General features: G+C 40.1%; 1 protein-coding gene across 2 annotated transcripts in view; it reads right to left on the minus strand.

Moving 5' to 3' along the window:
- COLGALT2 (collagen beta(1-O)galactosyltransferase 2) overlaps positions 1–17,648 on the minus strand; it is a 115,423-nt gene that overhangs the window by 33,115 nt on the left and 64,660 nt on the right. Inside the window, exons 1-5 of one of the 2 annotated variants that reach the window (XM_043923538.1) lie at positions 16,458–16,477; positions 12,672–12,782; positions 9,592–9,709; positions 7,529–7,663; positions 2,763–2,967 (exon numbers count right to left, since the gene is read on the minus strand). In XM_043923538.1, coding sequence (XP_043779473.1) covers positions 2,763–2,967; positions 7,529–7,663; positions 9,592–9,709; positions 12,672–12,685 — 472 coding nt within the window. In that variant the 5' untranslated portion in view covers positions 12,686–12,782; positions 16,458–16,477. Of the gene's footprint in view, positions 1–2,762; positions 2,968–7,528; positions 7,664–9,591; positions 9,710–12,671; positions 12,783–16,457; positions 16,478–17,648 lie in introns of those variants that run through there. The other variant, XM_043923537.1, reaches the window with a different exon arrangement.

Consider the following 17,648-nt stretch of genomic DNA (forward strand, 5'->3'; position numbering starts at 1 on the left):
GAACCAGTCTCAGAATCAGAACTCTGGACTTCCATCCCTGCACACAGGAGGCCCTTTTGCTCACTGCCCGTGATCTGTAGGAACAGCTCTGCCTGCCCATCACCCACATCTCTTGCCTCTCTGACTCACAGCAGACATACGGTGGATGACTGGCTGGCGCCAAAGATGGTTACTGTGGCCACGATACACAGCCCAGCTCACTGGCCACAGCGGGAGGTGAACTCCCGACCCTCGTTTCATAGGAGCCACAGAGACTCGCCCATGACCCCTGTGCTCTCTTCTTGGGCTGGATGGGCAGCCACACTCCAGCACCCTTGGACTGCTCCTCTCATTCATCATCCACGTGTGGCCATGTCTGGAGTCGGAGGTGAGACATTAAGGTTCAAGGTTTGTGGTTAGATGGTCCTGCCTGGGACACGTGGACCTTCTCTTTCCTTCTGGACATTTACAAAATGATACTCCAATGGATGATCCATAGCTGGGGAGCTTCATAAGAGTGAGAACAAAAGAATATATATCATCTTTCATCTTATTCTTTCAAGAGAGAAGGAAAGTGTTTTGCTTTGAACATAAGAGGGAAAGAGCTTAGAAACACTCCATGGACTGTGCAGGACTTGAGGCTCATTTAAATCTTATCTAAAAATACTCCAAGCTGGGTAAAAGTGCTACCTTAGAGCCACATGACTGTCAGGAAATCTCTGTCATTCTCCCAAATGACAGCCATTCTTTCTGTCTTGACTCCTGCGCTGTTCACAGTTTATACCACTAATCTGACCCTCAGCGTTCACTGCTTCATAACTATTACTTATGTTTCCTCATGTAAAGATCTTACCTCCCTAGCTGTCACAGAGCCTAACACAATGCTAGATAAAGCAGGAAAGCCTAGAGGACTGATCCTCACCCCTTGCTTTTCTGCTTCTCCTCTCCCCACCTGAATCATCCAACAGTTCTGCACCTCTGCACCTGCTTTCAAATGTCCTGGGTAGACCCATGGGAACCTGACCAATAAAGCATGAAATCCAAGTGAACAGGCCAAGCAAGGGACGTAGCTGAAAAATTCCTATCCAGCCTGGTGTCATTCTTCCAGCTCCAAATCCAATTCTTGGTTTAAAAGATATATCATAATAATTTAGTGCCTGGGTCACAATAATGCCTTGTGCAATGTTTATCAAGGAGGCCTTTGTTAGGCATGGATCGTTACCGTAATTGTTAATAGCTCACTTTCTTGAAACATCCTTATTTTAAGCTCTTAAGCCAAGGTACTGGCACAAGTTGAAGGATTGGGAAGGCCTTGAGTTTGCTTCCATCCTGGAGAAATCAGAGCCAATTGCAGGCTATGTGGAAAGAAGCAGTTACCATTAACCTTGACATAAGGATTTTCACAAAAACCTCTAATCTACATGAGGATAAGAACCTTGCTTTTGCCCTGACACAGTCCTAAAAAGTGTCTATACCTGGCCAAAGAGTCTAAATGGCTCTAGAAGGCAAGGGGGAAAAAGCCAGCATTCCACATTTCCACTAAATATTCTCATTTCTACCAAATTTACAACTGATGAGTGGGACACCTATGGCTTCCAGGATGGCCTGATGTGAGCTGTAACTTGAATCTATATTAATATTCCCACCTGCTAGCAACCTGCCTCAATCACCTGTGGTCTGTAGATGATCCCATCCACCTTGACTGTATGGCCACATGAATTTGTATACCATTCTCCTGGTTTCTAAACTCACAGTTCCAAGTGGTTAAGTCACACATTTCTGGCTCATTGATAATGGGACCTGCCCTCTGTCAGGAAGGTTTGAATGACCCTCAGAAAGCTTTGCTTTCGGGATATCATGTATCTTTGTGTTGACCTGATTTAGTGAACTATATCCTCTCTGATTGCTTGTGCAAGTGACACAAGAGTAATAACTTATTTTCCTACTGACTTGTCTTCCTCAAAAGTCTACAAAGGTTCATGAAAGAGTTAAGTATGGCTTTGTTTTTCCTTTCATGAGGACTGTGGGAGAGACAGCTAGCTGCCTCCCAAAATCTATCTTCTCCTTCTTACAGACAGAGAATTGGGGCTCTAGACTGCACAGAATAAAGACGATATTCTGAGCCTCCCTTACAGCTAGCTGTTGTCTGATGACTGAATCTGGCTACTGGGCTATGCAAGGTAGTGATGTGTTCAACTTCTAGATGGTACCCTTAAAGGACAGCAGAGTGCCCTCCCCTCTCTGGTTTTCAGTTGATGACTGAAATATTACATCCATAATGATGAGACATTTTGGATCATATGATTAAGCGGTTAATACTTCACGGAGAGGGGAGAAACAATATAGAAGCAGCCTTGGTCTCTGAAAACTTTGTGGAACACAGTCACTATACTAGCTCACTTATTTGAGAAGAAATAAACATTTTTAAAGCCTGGGTCTTTCCAGTGCAGTTCTGGATCTCTGTCACAGTTTTCTAATTAATAAAAGGACTTCTTCAACGAGCAGAGAATGCAATAGCACCATCAAGAGCCAATCACTTGCCTATGGCCACCACCACCACCACATTTTTTTTTTCAAAGAGAGTGGATTCTTGGGTAGGGGTGAGCTCTGGCTTTTGGTCATTGGTGCTCATAGAGACAGCAACCCAGAGGGTGCTGGTACGGTTACTGCAGAAACCTCTAACACTACCTCAGTACTTAGAGTGTTTTATTATAAAATGCACAAGACAAAGGAGCTGGCCATTTGTCTCCATGGTGGCAATACAACACGCATACAAACAGTACCTGCTTGCCTGCTGGAGAAGGCAAAGACAATGATGTCATCAAAGGTCCAGGTGTAGTCCTGGTGCGGGGGATAGAACACCAGCTTGTCAGAGGCTTCCTTCCTGAGGTCAATTAGGAATGTGGAGTGGACCATGGGGACCGGAAAGCAGCCCAACCTCTTCCATTCTCTAATCTGAAGATAGTCCGGGGTCCGTTTATAGAAGCCCTGGAAAGAGCAGATGGGTGGGTTATTTCCTCTGATCTGAGGGCTTCCCCTTTCCCAACCTTCCATTAGGTGGACTTCTAATGAACACCAGTACCAGTCCTGGAGCAAAGTCACCTTCTCTCTTTTTATCTTGGCCTAAGAATTTCCAACTGAGCTTAAGAAATGCTACTTACATTAAAAAAAAAAATCCTAAAAGGGTCTTGTTATCAGAAACAGATTGGTTTCAGCACATCTCTTCATTTAACAGCTTCATAAGAGTATACTTTATGTATATGACATCACTGAATGTGTATATGATGTCATTGAATATATGTATATGACATCATTGAATATGACATGTGAGCAGTCAGAGGTGGTTGAGCAGAGTAGTGGAAAGCAACATGTTCTGGGATCTGACTGCCTGAGTTCAAGTCCTGCCTCAGCTACTTATTGCATGTAGGTGTTGGTCAGGCCACTCAGCCTTACTGTGTCTATTTCCTCATTGTGAAACAGGAATGATGGCACTATCTATTCCAAGCGGTTCTCTGTCAAGTAAGGAAAAACCTGAAAAATGCTTAGAATAGTGCCCAGCACCAAGAAAGTATTGATAAATATTGGCTATTATTAAAATTACATTATATTGGCTGATTTAAAATTTTTTAATTCGAATATAATTGCTTTACAGTGTTGTGTTGGTTTCTGTCGTACAACAGCATGAATCAGCTAGGTGTTGTGTGTTAGTCACTCAGTCGTGTCCAACTCTTTGTTGGACTGTAGCCGGCCAAGCTCCTCAGTCCATGGAATTTTCCAGACAAGAATACTGGAGTGGGTTGTCATTTCCTTCTCCAGGGTGAATCAGCTATATGGATACATATATCCCCTCCCTCTTAAGCCTCCCTCCCTCCCCCATCCCACCCCTCTAGGTCATCACAGAGCACAGAGCTGAGGTCCCTGTGTTACAGAGCAGCTTCCCACTGGCTATCTGTTTTACACACGATAGCGTATATATGTCAACACTACTCTCCCAATTCGTCTCCCTGTTCCTTCCCACCATGTCCACAAGTCTGTTCTTTACATCTGTGTCTCTACTTCAGCCTTGCAAATAGGTTCATCAGTAGAATTTTTCCAGATCCCATACATATGCAATACTGAGTATTAATATATGGTATTTGTTTTCCTCTTTCTGACTTGTTGTTTAGTTGCTGTCATGTCCAGCTCTTTTGCAAGCCCATGGACTGCAGCCCACCAGGCTCCTCTGTCCATGAGATCTCCCAGGCAAGAATACTGGAGTGAGTTGCCATTCCCTTCTCCAGGGGATCTTCCCAACCCAGGAATCAAACCAGCGTCTCCTACACTGCGGGCGGATTCTTTACCGCTGAGCCACCAGGGAAGCCCTCCTTTCTGACTTACTTCAGTCTGTATTTTTAACTAAACATGCAGTACTTAAACATATAAATGGGGCCTTCTTTCAATGCAATTATTTATTCACTATTCTGGTGGAGTTGTCACTGCTGCATGCTTTTGGGGGATTCCTCTTTGAAAGTTCCCTCCGGGCAAGTATATAGGATGACCAATGCCCTTACTGTGTGGTTCTGAACACACTAGTTTGGAGTAACCCAGCTTGCTTTCCCTCCAAGCTCAACTGTTCATTCAACAAACATCTCCTGAATGCCTACCGCAATCCAAGCTGTGTGAGATGTTGGAGACATAGCAGTAAGTGGACAATCCCAGCTTCAGCCCATACAGGTGCAGAATCCACTGGAGCTCTACACTCCAGTGGCACCAGTTATGTAACTCGACTATTGCTAAAGCTCAAATCCATTCCAAAGAAGATGAAGATGCGTCTTGACAAAATATACTTTAAAGCATGTAGAAGCTTGGAAAGGCATTTTAAAATACATTTTAGGCAACAGCAGGCTCATGGAATGAGTGTAAAACTTCACAGGGCCAGCACTCTGAAGGGCACGATACCCATTACTTGCACAAGTTCTCCCATACTCCTTCATCAGTCACATTACTTGGGGGTCACACTATCTGCAGTGGTGTCAGTACCCACGTGGTAGGCACTGCAGCCTCTTCGTCATTTCTTTCAGCGTCCAGACTAGTGTTCTAGTCCAGCTAATGCTCACACTGACCACGTGATAAGGTAGAAGGATCACAAATGAAGCCTCAGAAGATACCTGTCTTAGCATCATCTTAACCACCTAGCTGATCAATCTGACCCCATGCTTCACCTCTTCGAGCCTAAGTTTTTCCTCCTGAAAAGAGGGGGTAAAAACCAATCTGTTGATCTCCCATGGTTGTAGAAGGGATCACATGTGATCCGGTCTGTGAAGATACCTTGGAAACTGTAATGCATTAGATGAAGGATTATTATTTCCACAATTTTTTATTAGCCTTTAACAAAGATTACTTAACATCTTACTAGTATTCTTACTAGTATTACTAGTATTCTTCCAAGGGATAGAAGAATTCTTCCAAGGGATAAAGGGAAAACTGGTTCGTTAGAGGAACTGCCTAAGAACACACACCAAATACAAAGTTCTAGACTACTTAGGAACAATATTCTCAGACTGAGGAGCTTGGAAAATTCATGAGGATGAATCATGGAATACCCCGGGGACAGGGAGGAAGGAAGCAGAGAAGGAAGGGGAGAAGGAGACTTCATATGCTTCCTGCAGAGAGGTGGAGGCAACAGATGCGTCTCTTTTTCCACATAAACTGAATATTGTTGGTAATCATTCCTACTCAGTGGCCAGACATAACCGAGGTCATGTTGTTTTGAATGTGTTTAAAGGCACTGGACACCGAGGCCTGACTTAAGCTTATGAAGTCACTGGCTGTTTCTGTTCCTGCCTTTGCAGAAGCCTGACTGAAGACGGCAGAAAGCCAGAAACAGACATGAATAAGAATTTCCCTAAAATTGCCTAGATTTTACTTTCACCGTGCAAAGTAAGTGAGCTTTTAATATTAAAGCAAATAAGACAACAGAAACCGGAAGGCCACAGTTTTGAGGATAATCCACTCTCGATGCTGGTGTCAGTGCATTCAGTGCATTACTCATTAAAAACACCCTAGAGTGATGCTGCCATGTTAAGTGCTACAGATTATTAACTGAGAATGTATGAACTTAAATTCAATATAATATCTTCTCCTTAAGGAACTGATTGGCTTTTCTAAATATGAACTTAATGTGTCTCTGAAAGAGATGTGGATAACATACACTCAAAATCCCTTGGAACTGCAGGAAATATTTGTAACAAAAGAACAATGCCCACTCTAGTTGTGTGCAAGAGCCATGGACTTAAATTTTCAGGGAGTTTGCAAGGCAGTTGTCATGTTGATAGTTTAAAATCTGCAAAAACAAAAATCATGCTAATACCCACCATTCTAAGTAGACCACGAACAGCAAGTTTGCATGTGCTTAATAATTATATCACGTGACTGTACTTCAATTTACTTAACCTTCCCCTCAGCTTAAACAATATTTGCACAGTGGGAGCACTGACACCATGAAAACTGGCAAATGCTAGCAATCAGGGGTTTTCCCTACAGAGAGCCACCACTAAGTGTTTACCAGCACACCATTAGCCTCTTTCTTCATCCAAAACCAAACCAAATATAAAACAGGGACTGAAAATTTAGCTCTTTGAGCATGAGAACACACCTAATATACACTTTTTCCCTTAGAGCATCTTTAGCCTACATTGATATATATTACATTTATCAGTTTATCTCTCTTAATGTATTAACTAAAGAATCAGAAATACAATCAGCCATAAACATTCACTGCAACTCCTCTCTAGCTAGACTTTGAAGATTTTTACAATAGAAAAGAGAGATGATGGAAATTTAAAATATTGTTTTTAACTTAAATTTTGTAAAAACATCTACCACAGTAGTTCCAATTATTCAATTTCTTTAGAAATAAATTTGGCAACATATCAAGGGTCATTAAAAATGTTTAATACTCTTTAACTCACTAATTCCACTTCTTAGAAGTTGTCCCAAGGAAATAATATTAAATGTGGAAAATTTTATGTTAATCATGATGGTTATTATAACAGTTAAAAGTTGCAAACAACTTAAATGTTTTTAAACTAAAAGAAAGGCTAAGTAAATTGCATAATAGCCACTTGATGATATAGTTAAAAACATGTAATCTGTTATCTATGATGTTAGAATGGGAGCAATTAACATGATGTTTTTTAAAAAACTTTTTTTCCATTTCCAGTTTTTTACAGTGTTCTCGTGTGAGTTTTAATGACCAAAAATATTTAACTTTTTGAAAATCTCTGAATCAGGGAGAAGTACAAATCCCAGTAAGCGTTACTGGTTAATTTAAAGCTTCTAATCCTAAACTCATTAGAATAATGTCTTCACAATTCATTAATACAGAAGAGCTCTTTGGGCTCTGGCATTGGACATGGATTTACCTCCTTTCCTGAAAATCCTTGCTCTAGTAACACAATGATATGCGTGTTTCAAAGGAGAAAATCAGAAAAAGATTCACGGGGTTACTGTTGACCGGTGGCTGCCGTGTTAAAACTCATAGTCTTAATTTGTTAACCAGCAGACTTGCCTGAGGTGTGATTCCGCACCAGAAGTTAGAGTACAAGCCCCGAGACTCCAGCATTGGGGCCACAACGGTTTTGTTTTCTGCGATCAGTAGATTGAGGGTCTGCGGATTAGTCAGGAAGTTGTCAACATCTATAAACTAGGAAAAGAAAAGGACAACATCAGATGAAAAGGTACTTTTCAGTAATGGGTATAAGAGTAACCTAACACTTGCCAAAGGATCATGGAAACTTGCCCATGACATACAGAACCAGCTATCCATGTTTTTCTCATGGAAACCCCTTGGGGCTGGATGACTTTCATTCAGGCAAAATGCATCCAGTCTAACTTTCATGTGTTTAGCTCCGCATAAGGTATCGAGCAATGAATTGGTGTTATCGTTGGGCAAATACTAGACTGGAACTCAATGACACCTTGATAAGTATAAGATACGAATGGGTCTCAAGCCCTTAAAAGATTTATTCACATTTGTTGTGTGCTCATTCTAAGTGTAAATGAACAGACCTATTTAGGTTGTCTATAGTAATGTCAAACTGGCCCCAGATGAATCCATGAATGCTCTCTTAATGCTGCAATTAGATTGTTTGTTTAAAGTATATTATATAGTAGTGAAGCTATTTCCCATTCTCATCAGAAATCCGTGTTAACACATTCATTTACAGGGACAGTGTAACAGTTTCTATTACATAAAATAATCACTCTGAGCTGTACACTTTAAAAATTAAGATGGTAGAGTTTATGTTATGTATATTTCCCCCACACACAGAAAGCAAAACCTCAGAAGCTTTCATTCCTTTGATAGTCAATCTCTTCACCCAAAATTTTCTGGCTCAGCACTTGTACACTTCAAAGACATTTAAACAGCTATGCTATGTAAAATATCAGCACAACTGCAAATTCTATGAAATTATCCATATTGAAAGTGGAAGTGCGATAAACTACTGGGCTGATTTCTGTTGTGATTGAGAGGCTGAAGGAGGTCAAAAGTGTTCCCTTTAGGAGTCAGAGAACAGACGTCCATTAGTTTTATGAAACATCACTGCCTTTGTTTCGTTGGTCGTATTTCTAGTGTTGTATTGAAAAAGGCTTGCCAAAAGAATTAAATGGATTTGTGGGGGTGCGCACAGAGGAAGAACTCGGTTGCCATAAACTTGTGGGGAAAGAAGACTCTATCAGTTTTCAAATGAGAGCAGGGACTGCAGCTCCTTACTGCTCAGGGACCTGTCCTTTCCAACGGAGACCCAGGTTCCGGGAGGACAAGGATGGGATAGAACATGGATTCCTAATCATCAAGGCCAGCATGTTTCTGGACCACTCTGGAAGTTCTAAGGAAAGTAACGGAACCTCTTCATGGAGAGAAATTCTCCAGGAGGGTCCAGCATAATTAGGAACAACTAGGAATCCAAGCAAGAGGTGCTGGTCCGCAAACACTCAGGAGCCAAAAGGAACAGCATTTCAGGGCTGTTAATTTGACTATTTTTATGTAATTAATTTCTCATATCCCTGAAACTCTTCTAAAAAGTTAAGACCTTTTAAAAAAAATTTTTTGTAATGTATTTATTTGGCTGTGCCGGGTCTTAGCTGCGGTGTGTGGGTCCTTGATCTTTGTTGTGGCATGCAGGCATGCAGGGTCTTTAGTGAGATCTAGTTGACCTTCACGCTGCAGCGATCAAACCCGGGCCTCCTGCATTGAGAGCTCAGAGTCTTAGCCCCTGGACCACCAGGGAAGTCCCGAGAAGTTAAGACCTTTTACATTGCTTTACCTACAGCATTCCCTCTGAACTAAAAAGATTTAGGGTTTTTCATGTTTACTACAATAAAGAGATAGAATAATTCAGGAGCTTATTTGCTAACTCACTAAAAATGCATGTGAGGAATGGGTCTGAGATGAAATCCGGGTCTCCCGATATTAAGTTCTACAGATTCTTTCTTGTGCCTTTATTAGAACATTGAAGAGGAGAGGCCTAAAAAAGGACATTTGATTGCTCCCACCGTCCTAGATTATTGACAATTGATTTGGACACATTCTAGATAACAGTTGTCAAGAAATTAAACATCTGTTTTTACCAGAATGTAGTCTGACCATTTTTCCCTCGCAGTTCGAAGGGCTGCCTGTCGTAGTTTCATCACGTGGGCAAAACGGGAGGCAGGCCAGTGCTTTGGTCCAATTTCATCAGGGTAAGACCTATAATAATAATTGTGATGATGATGATGGCTAATAATTATTGAGTGCTTATATATTGCAGGCACTATGTACTAATCCATTTTATCTTCCAGTAGTAACCCTAGGAAATCGATACTATTATGGTTATCATTATCCCCTCATTACACGTAAGAAATTGGAGCAAGGAGAGATTAAGTAATTTGCTGCTTCCCATACACAGGAATCTTTATATGAAACACTAGGCTGGCGAAAAAGTTTGTTTGGGCTTTTCTGCACATCTTATGGGAAGACCCGAATGAACTTTTTGGCTGACCCAATATTTCAGTTCTCATTAGAATTCACTCTTTATGATGTAAGTGATACCACTCTCCCCTCTTCACAGCCGAGGAAATTGGTCAGAGTGGTTAAGTCATTTGCTTAACATTACGCCATTAATAAGGGGTATAGCCAGAATTTGAATCTAAGCATAACCCCAAAGCTCATATTCCTAGACACTTTCTCATACATTCAGCCATCAGATACACTTGAAAATGTTACAGCATCAAATTAGGAGCTTCCCGGGAAAAACAAAGGTTTATTTTCTGTGGTCAAGTCTCAGTAAAGGACTCTACAGAGTCCAACACGTTGATCTCCCCCAGATGGAGTGAGATCACGGAGCAAATATACAATGCTGGAATGTCTCTCAACACCCATAAGGTCGCCAGGACTCATCCACGGACATGGAGGCAGCTGGGTTGGCTCACCCTTAAGAACCTTTCTGAAAGCCCCCACCTGGTACGGACATTGAGAAAGTCACAGGGGCCCCAAACTGGCCACCACTTCAAGTCCTTGTAGCTGCATACTGGCAGGACATTTGCCTCAGTAAAAGAGAAACCACAAAAAAGAGACCATAACCATACAAATAAGATTAAAAAAACTGTTTATTACACAGGAAGTCTTTGAAATGTTTTCCCCAATCGTTTCTACAAAAATCAGTGGAATTCCTGTTTGTTTGTTTTTTTTTCTCTGAATATGTTGCCCCTAAAAATACCTTCTCTGATATTTCTCACACTGACCTTGGCATACAATATATTTAGTCAAAATCTGGTTATGGAGAAAATTACCAGGATGCGGGAGAGGTACATAGAGTTTTTCTGGGCCACTCTAACTGGGCCAAATTCCATTATAAGTAACTCCAAAAAAGTGTTCAGAATCTTTGACAGTGTCCACATTTGATTGTTAAGGTTTGCTCCATCTATAGACCATATGCTGAGATTGAGACATATATGTAGATACATATATATGTACATGTAATTAAAAAATATTATACAGTGAGAGACTAAAAGAACAAAAATTTGTTCTGGAACAGCATTTATTATTTTTAAAATACACATTCAGCTTCCAATAAATGACTTATCCTGGGAAAAATTTCAGCAGCTCAATTCATCCCACTTCTGCTACTGCTGCTGCTAAGTCACTTCAGTTGTGTCCGACTCTGTACGACCCCATCCCTGGGATTCTCCAGGCAAGAACACTGGAGTGGGTTGCCATTTCCTTCTCCAATACATAAAAGTGAAAAGTGAAAGTGAAGTCGCTCAGTCGTGTCCGACTCTTTGTGACCCCATGGACTGCAGCCTATCAGGCTCCTCTGTCCATGGGATTTTCTAGGCAAGAGTACTGGAGTGGGGTGCCATTGCCTTCTCTGCATCCCACTTCTACAGTTCCTTAATCTAGAACTATAGTAGCCTGGGGAACATTTAGAGTAGTAAGTTTGAAATATATTTATTCATATTCTCATTCACTCATTTGTTTATTCAACAAGTATAAATTTAGTGCTTACAAGAACTTAGCACTGAGTGAAACATAAAGTATTTGTACATTTTAGCCCCTGTGTAAAAAATAAAACAGAAAAAAATGCATGAATTAGATAGTCAATGTTTGTTGTTTATTGTTGTGCCAAACAAGATGCTACAGGAAATAAGCAATCAAGTGTTGAGAGAAGGTAGAAATTTGTAACTGGAATGATTAGCCACAGCTCTTGGTAGCAGGTAGAATTTGGGATAAAGGTTATCACAAAGAAGGGAAGGAAAGCCTGGGGTTGAATAAATAAAAGGAACATCTGGATAATGCAGTTTTCTTTTAGGAAATATTGGTGTAAAGATATGGATATTTTAAAAATATTTATGAAATATTTCAAATCAGGCATTTGAACTTCATTCTGTAGGCAGTAGAGAGTCACTGAAGTTTTTTCAACAAAGAAATGAAAGGCCATCATTAATATTTTAGGTAGATTGATTTGACAGTGTGGTATACAGTATCATTTTAAAGATAAAAGCAACTAAGAAATTGCTGCAGTAGGGTCTTCCCTGTGGTTCAGTGATTAAGACTCTGCACTGCCAATGCAGGGGACGCAGGTTCAATCCCTGGTCCAGGAACTAGAATCTTGCATGCTGTGCAGTGCAGCCAAAAAAAAAAAAAAAAAAATTGCTAGGGTAAAGACTGGAAATAATGTAAATGTCCATTAGTAGGAGGATGATTAAATAATTATGGTTCACCCATCAGTGGATACTCTGCAGTCACAAAAATAATGAGATATTCCTTAACTGTTGCTATGGCACAATTACCAACATACGATGGGTGAAAAAGCAAGGTATAAATAAGAAGTATACAAACTTTCACTATGATCCCTCAAGTATAAAAGGTTAATACTCAAAGTCTGAATAAGTAATATCAATATTTTAAAACATACACTACTGTGTTAATTCACTTGAGAACGGATGAGAGTCTGAACTTGGCCGGTAGTTGCATGAGTAAAGAGGAAAAGAAATACAAAGATCTGTCAAAGGAAGAAACAGCAGGTCTTTGTAACTTACTATCAGATACAGAGACAAAAGACAATGGAAAATCACATGTGTCTCTAAGATTGGAAGCCTAAGTGACCGAAAAACTGATTAAGCGGGGGAAGGGTAAATAATGAGTTCACAGAATGTTCTCTGCTACTCACTCAGGTTCATCCATAGGCCTCCACTCCACATAGTGATAGGCTTTCTGTACATTTTTCAGCCACTCCCGGAGTATTTCTGTTGTATTATCCACATTGTGGTCAGTGGCCGCCCTGCATGAGAAAGCACCACACAGTTCAGTTATTACATCATCCAAAGACAGAGGAGGAAGCCAAAAGACTCCAGATAAACTGAAAGAACGGCCAGTTCTAGACACCGTGTACATGAAAATGACTCCCTTGTGTTCCAATCTAGACAATTTCTGAAGCGAGAGATACGGCTTTCAACCATCTCTGTGTCATTAGATCCTTAAGCAGGACTTGGTCAATAGTAGAGTCAATCTAAAAAACAGTATATGTGTAAAATGAATGGGTTAGTTAACTAATATTCTTGGAAAGTTTTCCATTTGTTTTAATTGGAAACTAAATTGTTTTAATTTAATTATCCAATTTTTAGGTATCTACCTTTTAACTTCATAACAGCAACTCTCAATTTAAGCAATAATTCAGTTGCATTTTCAAGTCCCACAAAATTTTTAATCAATGTTGTTTTAATCACACACAGTAGAGGGGAAAGTCACAATAACAGTTCTTAGTATAAAATTCAAAGTCCAAGGTATCTTCACCTGTTTAGTTCAGATAACTCTACCATTACTTACACAAGATAGAATACCTTCAGAAGTCTACAAACAATGTATGTAAAATCTGTTTTTGATCTATCTTGAAAGTTTAACAAACTGATTCACTTAAAAAGCAGTTTAAGTCATTTATAAAACAAAAATATTTTCAAACAGTCTCATAAAGCAAACACATGGTATGAATAATATAATGTATCACAAACAAAGCTACTTAGAACACCCCAAAATGAACAGATATGCCAGTCAATTGGAAAAGAAAGAAGGAAAACATGGGTTGCAATCTTTACATCAAATAAGGCAGAATTCAGGCCAAAATTATTAAACATGACAGGAAAAAAATTGTAATGATAATAATAATGCTAAATAATGTCATTCACATCAACCATATAATAAATGTGCATATCCATGTACCTATATATAGTACAGGGGTTGGCAAACTTTTCTTCAAAAGCCAGACAGTGACTATTTTAGGCTTGTAGGCTATATACTCTCTGTTGTAACTACTTAACTCTGTCATTGTAGCAGTGAAGCCGTCATTCATAACACATGAATGAATGAGCATTATTGTGCTCCAGTAAAGATTTGTTTACGAAAATAGGCAACAGGTCTACAAGCTGTGGTTTGCCAACCCCTATATAGCAGAAAGTATAGAAAGGTAAAACAAGCACCAATAATAAGAGGTGTTAATATACCATTTTCAGTTAAAGAAAGTGCAAAGGGGAAAAAAGTAAATATGTAAAGAATCTATGGAACACAATAATAGAGATTCTACTTTTTTCTCAAGTGCACATGAAATATTCACAAAAACTGACCAACAATTACATTATGAAGAAAGCTTTACAAAATTGGAATATTTATAGCATTCTCTGGTCACTTCATAAAATCAAAAATTAGTAATAAAACCTCCAAAATTCCATTAAAACTCTCTATTAAACAACTATTCAGTGAAAAAAGAAATACAAATCAACTTTAGAACTTATAAAGATAAATAATAAAAACACTAGAGATCAGAACTGAGGGATACAATTAAAGCAGTGGTCAGAGAAAATTCAGTTTTTTATCCTTAAATCAATAAAAATTAATGACTTAAACTCCTACTCCATAAAGCTAGAGAAAGAGCAACAAAACAAATAAGCATAAAGATAAAAGTAGAAAGTCATGAGGTTGAAAACAGAGAAAAAGCAGACCTAATAAACAAGAGAAATGTTACTTTTTTAAGTAAAAAATCAACAAAAGACAATCACTAGTTAATACAACCCAGACAACACAAAAATTAAAAATAAGAAAAGACAAAGATGAAGAGAATATGACTGACATGAAAGAATTTTTTTAAAAAAATCATATGCAGTTAATTCATATAACTTGATGAAAAATAAATTTGAAAACTAGATATAATAGAAGATATCCTAGCAAGATGCATGTTAGCAAAATTGATTCCAGTATAAACATAAAACTTAAAGAGAACAGTTTTCTTGGAAGAAATAAAGGAAGAAACAAAAGAAAACACTAGACGCAGATGGTTTCATAGGGAAATTCTACCAGATATCTTAACAGTATGTGTGCGTGCGTGCGCACTCAGCCATGTCCAACTCTGTGACCCGTGGACTGCAGCTTGCCAGGCTCCTCTGTCCATGGGAATCCCAGGCAAGAATACTGGAATGGGTTGCCATTTCCTCCTGGGGTCTTCTCAACTCAGGGATTGAACCCGCATCTCCTTTGTCTACTGCATTGGCAGGCGGATTCTTTAGCACTGAGCCGTCTGGAAAGCCCATCTTAACACTTAGCTACTTCCAAAGTTATGTGGCTTGTTTCAAGTCCTTTTAATAATGCAAGTGCAACAGTGATACCTAAACCTGATAAAGACACAACTACAGACCAGTTATCTTTCAATGAATATGCTACAAAAATCCTAAAGCATTAGTCAAAATTCAACACTATTCCTGATTTTTTAAAACCACACTGAATAAAATTAAAACAGGATGGAAGGGAGGAAGGAAGGAAGAAATGGAGGACAAATGGGAAAGGAAGAGTCATGGGAAAATAGAGGTATCTGAGACACTTAAGTGAGAGTAAAAATGTTTATACTTTATTGGCAATTCAGCAGTTCCTACTGTGAGGGAAAGCTATTGGCATTAACAGCAGTGGTGGTTCCCTGGGAGCATGGCCTTGACAAGAGCAAATAAAGAGATGTAAACAGTGGTCACTTCTTCCATTTATAGCAATCCAGTACATAGGATTTTGTTGAACTCAATCTATAATGGTTTTTATTCTTCCTACTTGAGCTTTTGGGAGTCAGAGCTGCTCCAAAAGTAACAAGTGAAATCGTTAAGAGAGGATGAGAAATCTTTAAGAGAAATGCATGCAAGAGAAAAAAAAAAAAACCAACTGTTAAGCAAAACATAGTGAAAGGCCGTGTTACACAGAGAATAAACTTCTATAAAACACCAAGTAACATGATGATATGTAACTTACGTCACAAGGTAGAGAAAAATGAAAGACAGAGGGGTATGACTAATATTTGAAAATCTTATTTCACAAAATGGATATTTGAATGAAAACCATCCTTATTTAAAACATTATTCAAAAAATAGAGGATCAGGAGGTGATGCCAATGGCCAATTCAATCTACTTTCAAGTCTTTTCTGAAAATTAGATAAGAAGCAGCTCCTTTCTTCGAAACAAGATCTAGGAGGGAGAGACCCACAGACCCACGGGGACTATTTTCTGGAAGGAAAAGAGGTGATGTGTGTAGCTGATAGTATCGGGGGACAAAGGTTGGGGAGAACAAGCAGGCGGGAAAATGGGCCAGGAAGCAACGTGGGGGGGGAGACACAGACCCTGTCCAGCTTGCAGCTGTGCCAAGAAGCACAGCTTATCAGCAAAAACCACATCCACAGTCACACACGGCCACAGCCCCCAAAGCCCAGCATCATAGCCAAGAAGGGCACTAGGATTGTCAAACCACTCTGTCTCACGGTAGACGTAGCACATGTAGAGCAAGTCCTGAAACTGAGAACCCGCTCTAATGCACATTCTTCTTCACTCAGAGTATTATGGGTAAGAGTAACTTAAAACAAAACCAACCCCCAGAATCTTGACTGCAGCGTGAGCCAAAAGTTTTAAGAATTCCATATTACTTCCAAATGCTTACAGTGTAGGCAACTTCAGACAGCATCTACTTCTTTCCTTGACCGTTGCTTCTGCATTACATGGGACTGACGTTCTCTACGCCCTCCCTACTCGTTGATGCATTTCCTCCTAATTTTTTTAACAAAGGTTTCATCGTATGAAATTTACTTTCCTGGTGTACAGACTAAACAACTCCAAACTCTGCCTAAGTATCCACTCCTGCCAAACATCCTGAGAAATTAGCTGCGTGGAATCTGCAAAGATAGATGTGTCTAATTAAAAGTAGAGGCAGAGACTTTGAATACTCTCCTGATTAAGTTTTAAATATTTCCTATACAGTTACTTCCCCCAATTGTTCAGATTCTCTTTGTTCTCAGGCTTCTGAGGAAATGAGCAAGTCCTCCCACTGTGGTTGCAGGTCCATCCACACCCGTCTTTGATGCACACGGCCAGTCTCCTGCCTTGTCCCAGAGGAACAACAGAGGGGCCAGCTCCAGGCCACTGAGGAGGGCTTGCATTCCGCCCCCTTGAGACCTCCGCCCTGCTCCTCCACTCCCCTGGTGAAGGCAAATAAACAGAAATCCAGGCAGACACTTCTAACTGCTGCTTTTTAATCCCTCTGATGAAAATGTGTTTCCATTCAAATACATAATCATGAAAGCATGCACTGGTGTCTTCAGAGGGTTGGAGAGAGAGAGACAGAGCAAAGACCCAGATGCAAGCTCCCTGAGGAAACTTGAGGCCTGAGTTAAAGGTTCTATTTTCAGAGCCCTGTAGAAAATGTAATGGTGCAAAGCCTGACCCGTCCTACAGCCCCACCAGCTGCAGGACACACAAAACTCTGCAGCTAGACGGATTTATCCATCAAGGACACAGAGTGTGCAGGAGAAGCCGAGGCTTTCTCTCAAACCCACAGCTCCTTCCAGTCCCACGGAAGATGAGTCTGTCATCTACTCCCAATGAGAGCAAGAAAAGCACCCGGAGAGGTAATGGACATCACTAGAGGATTCCCTGAAGAAAGCAAGGAATGATGTGAAGATACACCTGGAGAGGTGACCTACAAAGTGATACACAGGGATTGGTGATTTCACCAATCAGACTGGAACACCACTGTTCATGAAGCACAAACAGGTACTGGCTGGAACACCAGGCTCCTGGGAAGTGAAGCCTGTTCAATCTTGGCCTCAATTCTCCCAACCAGAGTAGAGAGTCA

Source organism: Cervus elaphus, chromosome 14 (genome assembly GCF_910594005.1).
Source record: "Cervus elaphus chromosome 14, mCerEla1.1, whole genome shotgun sequence".
In the NCBI taxonomy this organism is placed as follows: domain Eukaryota; kingdom Metazoa; phylum Chordata; class Mammalia; order Artiodactyla; family Cervidae; genus Cervus; species Cervus elaphus.